The sequence below is a fragment of the Alosa sapidissima genome, chromosome 15, assembly GCF_018492685.1.
Source record: "Alosa sapidissima isolate fAloSap1 chromosome 15, fAloSap1.pri, whole genome shotgun sequence".
NCBI classification, from domain to species: Eukaryota; Metazoa; Chordata; class Actinopteri; order Clupeiformes; family Clupeidae; genus Alosa; species Alosa sapidissima.
The window spans coordinates 9,079,830-9,091,342 of record NC_055971.1 but is presented as its reverse complement, the minus strand read 5'-3'; the positions used below and the strand labels follow the sequence as shown (position 1 = coordinate 9,091,342).

Here is an 11,513-nt window from a genome sequence, read left to right as displayed (position 1 = left end):
CTCTCTCTCTCTCTCTCTCTCTCACCCACACACATACTCTCTCTCTCTCTCTGGACATTAGCCTGAGTGCTGCTGGAAGAGAAATGAGAGAGTAAAAAAAAAAGTTTTTAATTAAAACCTACACGAGTTCACAGCTGACCCCACTGCCGGCCCCTCACTTTACCTGCAGTGTCTGAGCGGGCGCTCCCCCTGTCCACCCCAGCCCCCCTGTCCACCCCCCCCTCCCTCTAATTACACAGCAGTGGATGGGCCCGGGCGAGCGGGCAGCGCGGCGGGCAGCGCGGCGCGCAACGCAGCGCGGGGGGCTCTGGATCGTGACTAATACCCGATGCAGAGCGGCGGAGAGGGGGGGGGGGGGGGTTGGGGCTTAATGGGATTGGGGTGAGGAGGGAGAGCCAGGAGCACAGGGGGCAGCTGTCTCAGGCCACTGGGCTGGCGGAGGTCGCCAGCCGAGGTGTGTGTCTGTGTGTGTGTGTGTGTGTGTGTGTGTAGGGTGTGTGTGTAGGGTGTGTGTGTGTAGGGTGTGTGTGTAGGGTGTCCCTGTGTGTGTGTGTGTGTGTGTGTGTGTGTAGGGTGTCTCTGTGTGTGTGTGTGTGTGTGTGTGTGTGTGTGTGTGTGTGTGTGTAGGGTGTCTGTGTGTGTGTGTGTGTGTGTGTGTGTGTGTATGGTGTGTTTGGATGAAGAGGCATGGACACCGGCAGGGGCATGGAGGGATGTTGGTGGGGTGGATAGCAGGGGCTTACAGACAGACACAGATGTAGCCGCGACAGGGGATTGGGAACACAACCATGGCAGTCTCAAATCGGCAGGATTAACAAATGGGCCAGTTCCTGATGATCAGTGGGAGAAGCCACCAGTCAATTTCAAATGATTTCTCCGAGATTTTTCCTGATGTTGACGTATTCTTTAAAAGACAAAGCAGAAGACATTCTAACAAGTGGTGCAAATAGTCAAGGACAGAGGGTTATGTTTCAACTTGGCAGAGCTGTTGAGCCTGCAGGTTCACACAGCTCTATGAACTCCTATCATCTACTTTTTCTAGATTATGAACTACAGTCATAATTAATAAAGATGCTTACCACATAGAACATCTTATCTCCTGAGGTACTCCTGTGAGAAAGGGGGTACCTAGAGTAGCATACATGTCCCTTATGGAAGCTAAGCTGATTTCTTTATGTATTTTTTATGTTATTAAACATGATACAGGGATGACATTGAGGATGTGGATAGTCTTCTAACCGGGGTCTTCAGCAAGAGGCCACAGTGGACTCAGTGTTCCTTCCACCTACCTCACTTCCTCCCTGTGGGCTGTGGGGAGGGCTCGGCAGCTGGTGACTATGGCGTGACTGTGCAGGGCGATTCAGGATAAAATAGAAAACAGAAATCAATTTTATCCTGCCGTATGAGTGACCAGTGGAGCATAGACAGACAGAAGATCCAGACACACAGACACAGACACACACACACACACACACACACACACACGGACTTGATGGACACACAGACACAGTAGTATAAATATGTATGAAGCCAAAATCATCCCTGCGTCAACTATGCCTGCCAGGATAATATACCATTATTGTTCTCAGGCCCTTGCTGTGTGTGTGTGTGTGTGTGTGTGTGTGTGTGTGTGTGTGTGTGTGTGTGTGTGTGTGTGTTTGTGTCTGCGGACTAGTTATTATGATTGGACAGCACATCATCTGTTGGTGCCACTGAAATCTCAGTCTGAATTCAAAATTTGGTTTGGAGAAGTGGAAAAACTTATGGAAGATTCATAGCTTACTGTCATCATGGGAGGATAGAGCGCAGTGCTCTATATGTGCCTAAAGTAGACGCTCTGTATTAGTCTTTGCTTATGTATTTTAAACAAATAAATGTCTTTTGCTTTTGCAAATGCAAATTATGCATGAAAAATAAGTTCAAATTAAATTCAAATAGTCTCAGGGAAAAATATACCCTCTGCAGCCAGGCAGTGTGACTTTATTTCATATGGAGACTAAAATCTTAAAGCGCCCTATCGCATAATTCACCAGGAGAGGAAGACAATTAAACACTTCTGCACAGATAGTCCCAGTGCAACTGAACTCACCTTCATGTGCTGTATTTACATTTTCCCATTATGTCCAGCCGATGAAAAATCGTGCTTACTATCCAAGAGTCTCTTTTATGGCTGTGTAATAAAATTAGACATTTATAATGCCACCCTTACATTGCATTACCAGTCTCCTTGTTTTATGGAGGTGAGTCAAAGCCATCGCAGGCAACCTGCCGTGTGTCCTCTCCACTGCAGACAGATGGACGGCCTGCACACACACACACACACACGCACGCACGCACACACACACACACACACACACACACACACACACACACACACACACACACACACACACACACACACACACACACGCACACACACACGCACACGCACACAAACACACACACACGCACACACACACGCACACACGCACACACGCACACACACACATGCACGCACACACACACACACGCACGCACACACAGAAAGAGAGAGAGACACGCACACACACAAACACAGTTTTCCTCCTGGCTTTCGCCTATCTCTGCACGACATTGGAAAATTTCCCCTTGATTAAAAATAACTTTTTGTGTGTGTGTGTGTGTGTGTGTGTGTGCGGGGGAGCTGGCTGGGCTGAGGCGTATAGTGGAGGTATTTAGAAATAAATATTCCCCGGCGAAATGCTGCACAGCTGCGGCCCCTGCCAGCACCTTATCTGCCGCCCCTATTTTCCCTCGCTCTTTATCACGGACCGACACTTGTGGTGAACTGGCAATCAGAGGGCGCCGGCCCCCACCATAAAGGAAAGCACGCCGGTCTAATCTCAACTGTTGCATATCTAATACTAATTGGAATCCTGCAACTGGGTCACTGTCATTGTTTTTCAAGTACTGTCAAGTCGGGGGAAACATATGAAACCGAAATTATACCGGGGCGCCGGGGCCCGCCTGATTGAATCCTCTCCCAGCCACTGATGTGCTCTCATCCATCCTATTAAAATATTCAATCTGCCGTCCCCCTGGTCTGAAGGGCCGAGCAGGGGAAAGGGGAAGGGCAGCTGCGCCGGGGTCCCAGTGCTCTCCTCCTCCATCCATCCATCCCTCCATCCCTCCCTCCCTCCCTCCCTTGCTTTCTTTCTTTTTTCTTTCACGCCTTCTCTATTCCCAATATCTCTCTAGCTCCTTCTCTCGCTCTCTCACTGTCTCTCTCAGACACAGGCTCTTATCCATAAGACTCCCTTGTCTGTCTATCTTTCTTATTTTACTCTCTCTCTCTCTCTCTCTCTCTCTCTGTATCTTTCCAGTTCAATCTCTGAAGTCCAAGTATTCCACTTTGGGAAATGGCAGCGGCAGCAGCAGCAGCAGCAGCAGTGGTAGTGGTAGTGGTAGTGGTAGTGGTAGTGGTAGTGGTAGGCAGATTGTTGGTTGCATCTCTGGACTCAGTACTAATTGCCATTCTGCTCCGTGTGCAGACAGTTTGGGGTCGGCGTGTTTGTTTGTGTGTGCGTCTCCCGACCGTCCGCATCACTCTCCCCCCAAGCAATCAGATTAGGAAATCCTCTTGCTTCAGCCTCTGTCATACAGCAAATGTGCAGGCGTGCGCACACACACACATGTACACACACACGTACACACACACACACACACACACACACACACACATACACACAAACACACTGCATCTATATGTTCAATACTAATGTCAGGGATGGGCCTGACTGCCTGAGCATGGCTAATGCAGCAGAGGAATGAGTTTTCAGAAGGCATCAGATATATGTTCAGCCCTGATGAGATGCCGGGGGGGATAAATGGAGATGGGGTGGGGGGGGGGGGGGATTAAACAGTGACACGTTCTCCTTGTGAAATTAATAATTAATGCGGGCCCCAAATGAGAGCATCTCTGATTGGGTTTTTTTCCCGTTTGCTTTGAGGACGACAGGGGCCCAGGCGAGCTCGGGGTGCTCTCTTTCAGCATGACATGTCTGACTGGCAGAGTGTTAGGGAAGGGAATCACGCGGGCAAATTGGCCACTAATTCTTGCCTCGGCGAATGCAGGGTTCTGGTGTGGGATTGTGTTTTGGTTTGGTCCTCTGTCAGATTAGGCTCATTCACAGGACCCATATACGGCTGTATCAGTGTAATCGTGTCATCAACTGATTCGTTCGCTCCATTACATGTTCTTTACCACCATCATATTTCATTTAACAAGGGGGGACGTGGTCTTCTTTCTGTTATTCCTCTCTCTATATACACACACACACGCACACACACACACACACACACACACACAAATACAATCAAATAGATAAACACACACACATACAGGCGCGCGCGCACACACACACACACACACACACACACACACACACACACACTAATACAATCAAATGCAAAAGTACACATATACATACAAACGTACATACACACAAATGTACATTCACACACACACACACATACAGTAAAACACACACACCATCTCTCCTATGGTTTCATTCCCCTCAGTCATTACTGATCTAATGGAGAGGGCTAATACTACATATCAGGCATTGTTGCTTTTATGGTGAACTATTATTCTCCTGGGGACCATTACTCTGTAAAGGACGTCGAGCAGAGAAAGACTATTCAAATATAGCCTCAGACCACAGCCGCTGTCCTGGGGAGCCGTGCCCACCAGCCTCAGTCACACTCTCACACTCTATTGATCTCATGCACCACGACTGAGTACATAACTACCAAAGGTCACTAGATCCAGAGTAAGCTTTTATATATATATATATATATATATATATATATATATACATATACATATATAATAACAACAATTCAAGTACGGAGAAAGAGGACAAGGGCCCGAATACGTGAAATCACTTGCAATCCCCTTTATACAGTACGTGAAATCACTTGAAAGGAAGTGTTTTCAAACTGATTTATATGAGTAAAGCTGAAATCGAATCCTGATTTTGATGTTAAGACAATATTTAAAACAGCATGTCTACTGTAATTTCATTCCCATTATATCTCTAGTACAGATATCTCCATTTCCATGCTTTCAAGGAACATTTACCTTTAATTACATATTCCACTTGAATATCCTTAAATATGTTAAAACAAGAACATAAAGTTTGCTTCTTACAAAATGTTTTTTTTTTAGCCCTTCAGAGATTACTCTGATTACAAGAGATTCTCAGTAAAGAATGTTCAGTTTGTGTTGGCACCACAGGAAGCTTACTGCTTGCCTATTTGGAGGTGCTTTAGTCAGGAATAAATATGTTGAACTTAATGTGGCGGTTGTTCATTCCTCTTAGTCGCATTATGAGACACTAATCGCTACTTGTTCAGAACTTGCAAAACAGCCACTTACACTATGCCAGCAAAGTGCTTTTCGCTTCAGAAGACATTTCAAGTCATCTTGCGAATACAGAAATTCATAATTACTCACATGCTGTTTGTAAGATGTTTTTTTTTTGCTCATTTGTGTTTTTATAAATTCCCTCGGGAGAAAGCTTTCCAAACTGGTGCCAAGGTTGTTTTGTTGTTTAGTTTAGTGTTCAGATGATCCTTACATGCTAGCTGATGTTTTTGGTCGAGCACTCACAATGCTTAACACCTACTAGGGGTCATCAGGGTGGCCATGTTGGAGAGGGGAGGACGAGGCGCGTGGGGAGACCAGACAGAGTCAGTGTTGTGTTCTGTAGGGATACACGGTCCAGTGCAGATTCACCTGACAGGACACATAACTGCTCAATCTCACCTCGTTCCAGCTGCACACACCTTCCTGGGTGCCTCTAAATCCACCGCAGCTCTTTCTCTCATTTTCTGTCTCTCTCTCTCTCTCTCTCGCTCTGTCTCTCTCTCTCACACACACTTCTTGGCTCAAGGTTCTTAGACATGACTGATATTATCTGAAAAAAAAGACCATACTGTAAGTTAACACACAAAAAGACGGCAAAAACCACTAAGACACACACACAAACACACGCACACAAAAAAACAAACATACCTGCACATTTCAATCATCCACATACATGTTGTTTTTTTGTCTACCTCAGCAGCACTGCGGCTGCCCCCTGTTCTTCCCCAGCGCTGGAAATGGTATTTGGAGACAAACAACTTCATTCTGCGGCGCGTCTGTAATTAGCTATGGAATTAGCGCGCCTGACGTGCCTCCATAGATCAGCGGGGCCCTCCGGGGAGGCAGCCGGGGCCCGCGCAAGCCGCATTTCCAATTATTGTGTTGAATTGCTAATTTAGTTATTGTGCCGCGCGTAATTGTGATGGGTATTGGGTGTGCGATTCAATTTGTTTTAAATATTTGTGGGCTGGCGGATTGGTAATAGAGCTGACCTATCTAGCGGCCCAGTATGAAAGTGGGGGAGACAAAAAACAAAGGGAACAGACTACAAAGATGTTCTCCTTTTCTTTTTTTCACACCCCCCCCCACCCCCCCACCCACCCATTCACCAGCACCATCATCACCACCACCGCCAATGCTGCTGCTGTCGCCACCACCACCACCACCGACTTAGTTTGATCTGCCTCATCCCTCTTAAGACTGTTGAAGTTAAAAAGCTTGAAATTTAGAAAATAGCACTTTGATCATCAGCGGGTGGAGAGCATGGCGTATTAGACGGCAGAACGTTGAGGGCTTTGGTGGTGAGATAAGCGTGGTGTGGATGGAGGCCGGGTGGGTGGGGAGTGGGGAGGGGGATGCCTTTCTCTCCAAATATTGCGGCAGGAGTATTGTGTACGCCGCCAAAGGTACCCTGTGGCCGGGCAGGATTTAGGCAGACATTTTGGAAAGCTGGTAGGCCAAGTGCCATCTCTGAGTAAGGGCGCTAAAGACTGCACTCTCTGAGCCATATGCCAGCATTTCAGCTGTGAAAATGTCTCCTCATAGTTCCTCACGCTGCCATGGCAACATAAGGGTAAATAATATACGCATCACATGTCAAATCAAATAATGTACAAACAATGAATGCCATTACAATTTATCTCTATCCTCTGGCTAATTCAATGGCAGCAAAAGTTATGGTGCATTAATATATGCAATAGAATGAAGTAATCCTCACCCAAAGGCATTAATTTCTAGGCATGTACTTTTCAGTCTGATTTCAGAGCTCCAATTAATTTCTCAGTCCAAACCGTGTGCAGTCTTGACCATCATTAAGAGGAGGACATGCCGCTACTAATCAGCAAAACAGATCAATGGTAGGCTGTTGGGAAAGGCAAGCCAAAACAGGCCCTGGAAGACTTGTCAGATCTGCACATAGAAACCCATCAACACTCCTCACCCCTCTCAGTCCTCAGTAAAATGGGCATATCTGCTAAAGTCACAGGATGGACCAGATTGAGACATGAAAATATACACATATACACACATATACATCTCAAATGTAAACAATATAGACAATATAAACAGTATATGAAATGAGTAAAAACTAAACTAAAAAATTAGTATCTAGCCCTTGAGTGCGCCTCTGTTTTTTTTTTTTCTACTGTAATACTCAACTTTTGTTCACGCACCAGGCAAAACATTACAAACTTAAGGCGCAGACGCCGATTCGCCATTGAGTGAAAACATCAACATAATATTTTGTACTATATTTGTAGTAGAAAAAAAAAGTAGAAAAAAAACATAGTCATAATGGAGACATTGATAATGGTCTAAGCCCGAAACATTTGTTTCCTAGTTTTTTGTCCTTAGACTCATTGTAAAAACCTCGGCTCTCAATACAAATTGTATTAGTATCAAGCCCTTGAGTGCGACTCTGTTTTTTTTTCTACTGTAATACTCAACTTTTGGAGTTCAGGCACCAGGCAAAACATCATAAACTTAAGGCACAGACGCCGATTCGCTATTGTACTATATTTGTATAAATGATTGTGCTGATAGCAGCTTGAAAGACAACTCAATCCATGATAAATACTAAGTAGACGTGTAAGAGAGAATGGAAGTAGAAATGTAAACGCCACGTGCACCTGTAAACATCTCCTTACACTGAAATGGTTTGTTGCAATCATCTAAAATGGCGCTCACACACACACACAAACACACGCACACACCTACCAGACAATAGAAAGGCTGAGAGTCAAGTGTACGAAGTCATCTAGATAGATAGATAGATAGATAGATAGATAGATAGATAGATAGATAGATAGATACTTTATTGATCCTCAAGGGGAAATTCAAGAATCTCTAAGTCCAAGTCCACTCCATGCAGACAGAAGTGTTTGTCACAGCAGAATCAAATAACCTGAGAAAAGTGTTGTTGGAGAGGGATTCCACAAGGAAGCCGTGTTTAGATGGCACGCTCTGAGGCACCTCCTGCCAACAAAAGAAAATGGAAAAAGAAAAAAGAAAAGAAGAAAAAAAAACTGGGTTGGTTGGCCTGGCCAGCCTTAAGTCCCTTCTACTACTATTGTTGCTAGTGCACTGGAGGATGTTGAGCACGTTTGGCATGTATACTTCATTCTCCTCTAAAAAGTTCGCTCTGTGGTCAGTCTCAACGCCTTTGGTTTTCTAGAGAAATGAACTTCATCTGCATAATTTTCTGGGTTAAAAGGATAGGCGCAGATGGAAATGAAGTCAATTTCACAGAGATAAGAATTAAAGTGAGTATGATCAGTTTTAATATTCACACAGCACAATGCCTTCTGCAATTTCACATCCAAGACTCTTTTATTAGAATTAAATACAAGACCATACAGGTCAAAGACATAATTCAGACTCCTTTTATCGAAAAACACGTCGCAGGACAAAACATTATAGCTTATAAGACAACAACACAAAGTTAGACAGAGATACAACATTAGAGCACACTGCCGTCATACAGAACCTTGCTAATGAGAGGTCCTTCAGTAAGTAGTGTTCTGGGTGCAAATATTAAGTTTGACAACTGCAATTAACTCTGCCCATTTCGCCTGAGAGAAAGAGTGAGTGAGTATGTGTGTGTGTGTGTGTGTTATGCGCTTTGGGTTTCATAGCTTATTGTCCTTGCAGAGAAGTGTGTTCTTGTGTGTCTTTGTGCTTTCATGTGTGACACGGCTTGTGTGTGTGTGTGTGTGTGTGTGTGTGTGTGTGTGTGTGTGTGTGTGTGTGTGTGTGTGTGTGTGTGTGTGTGTGTGGCTGGCCCCGGGGTCAGTATGAAAGGAGTCGGTGCTGAATGTGGGGGCCTCTCGAGCCCCTCCACAGGGCTTTGAACCACCCCCCCCCCCCCCCTCCACATACACCTCACACCCCTGTTCCTACAGCCAGACACACACACAACAGCTATTTACACCTGCCCCGTTTGATCATCAATTAAGCGCTCCTTCTGAGGGCGTTTTAATCTCCCAATCCACACAAACATACACGTACATGCACACACACGTACACACACACCTCAATCAATACACTGCACTTACTGATGTCCAGATTGCTACTGAGTGTCAATAACAGAGAGAGAGGGGGTGGGGGGGAAGCGAAATGAAAGGCGATCCTCTTTATCCTCTCCGTTTAAAGTTCCGAGAAATGCATCTAGAACTTTCCAAAGCTGACAGAGGAGGTTGTAACGTGCCTCCATGTGGCTCAGGCAACATCATTGGTCAAGGATTTTTTTTCAAAGTGCTTCCATTTAAACATTACAGTAAAATACATTTCTTTCCATTTCAATCTTTTCTAAACCCATACTTTTGCCAGTAATAATGATCTTTGGCATTTTTGTACTGCATTAATAATTGCACTTGGGAGTTTTTTTTTTCAGAGTCCTTGGCTTTCCTGAGATGGCTTTCTGTTAGTGAGTGATTGTGCTTGTGCTTGTCTTTGTCAGCAGCAGTCTCAGGTATTGTTGGTCATGCCAGAGGCCAGCGTGCGGATTGGTGAGCCAGTGGTCAAGTGGTCTTAGTGGGGTCCAGTTGATTCTGGTGTGCAATGCGCTCCGGTGGGCTAGGGCGCTCAGAGCCATCTGGCACTACGAGGTGGCAGCAGCAGAGTCGACGGTGGAGAGGATGCGCAGCACCTCGGCCCTCTGGGAGGCGGACATGTGCTGGGCCAGGTGCACGATGGAGTCCGCGGCCACCTCAGGGTTCCCTTCCACCAGACTAGCCGAGACACAACAGACAGAGAGAAGAGCTCAAACAACCAACAAACCACACAGAGTGAGGAACAAGATGGAGTGAGGGTGAGACAGATTTGAATAGGAGAGGAACAGGCACAGAAAGTGATGAAATGAAAAAATGTGAAAGGCATGAAAGCAGAGAAATACACAGAGTTTGCAATACAAAAGTTCCATAAACAAAAACCAGCATTACAAGGAGAGGAGGCATTGTTTGCCATCTCTGGCATGTAAATATTATGTATGAGAGCTTGAGACTGAGGTGAATAAAGAACAGCAGGCTGCACAAACCAGTGCTAGATGTGAAGATATAATTCATTGCACATCTGCATTTGATGGGTCACCTCACATCTATTTCAATACAATCCAACTTCCCTCAGTAGGGGCAGGAATCACTAGGGGCCCTGGCATATCACAATTCTGCTGCAATACCATTCTCGTTCTAATTGCATGGATGCGCAATATGCGCAAGTACTGCACCAAAATGCTTTTTGTTGGCATCCAATGTCAATATAAGAAGGTAACATTAGGGAATATAGGTCCGATTTAAAAGTATACCTAAAGCATTGATGATACAGTACATTGACAATGTTACATAGTATCTTAAGCTACGTTTATACGGTGATGATGAAAAGAGAAGACGCAGAAGTGGCGTCTTGTCTTCATTTTTTTATTCGCGTTTAGACGAGCATTCTCAGGGGGAAATCTTTGTTTATATGAAGACGCAAGAGTATGTGATATTCGATTGGATATGCATTCCAGACCGCTGGGTGGTGGTGTGATAGAACCCCGGTACGTCACGCGCAGACATTCTAATTTGACAGTTTAGCCAGAGAGGTAATCAAGGATCTTTGGTTTAGCCGTTTAGACGGAGACGCAACCCGGGTCGTCTTCAAAACTCTACACTCTGGAAGGAGTCTTCAGATTTTTGCGTCTTCAAGCCCCGATGGCGGGGTCGCCGTGTAAACGAAAGGCACTTATGATAAAATATTTTGTCGTCTTCCTTCGCAATCATTCTCGTATAAACGGCCACTGAATATAGACCGGTTTCAGGTCCCTAACAACCCTCGTTAGGGACGAACTCGGAGGACAAGTAAACCCAGAGCCGTATAGAAAGACATCGAAAGAAAGACGCAAGGTGCTTGAAAATTGTTAACTTTTGACTGAATTTCCCCTGTGTGATACAGGAGACATCTCATGTTTTTGTGATGTGTCCGTTCAAAGCTAAAAAATGTTAAAACGCCAATAAACTAGGCAGGCCTAGGTGCTAGACATTTGCATTATGAAGCTACGAAGTTATGCCACGGTTATCTTCATGCTCAAGAGGAAAAACTGAAATCATGTACATAACATATGGTAGTGACGTTAACAAAGTGTTTTATC

At 45.1% G+C, this 11,513-nt stretch overlaps 1 protein-coding gene across 1 annotated transcript in view; it reads right to left on the bottom strand.

Moving 5' to 3' along the window:
• Positions 1–8,692: 8,692 nt before the first annotated feature.
• Positions 8,693–11,513, bottom strand: part of LOC121683286 (acetyl-CoA carboxylase-like) — a 76,496-nt gene continuing 73,675 nt past the window's right edge. The window contains exon 52 of the mRNA XM_042062856.1: positions 8,693–10,116. Coding sequence (XP_041918790.1) covers positions 9,987–10,116 — 130 coding nt within the window. The 3' untranslated portion in view covers positions 8,693–9,986. The remainder of the gene's footprint in view (positions 10,117–11,513) is intronic.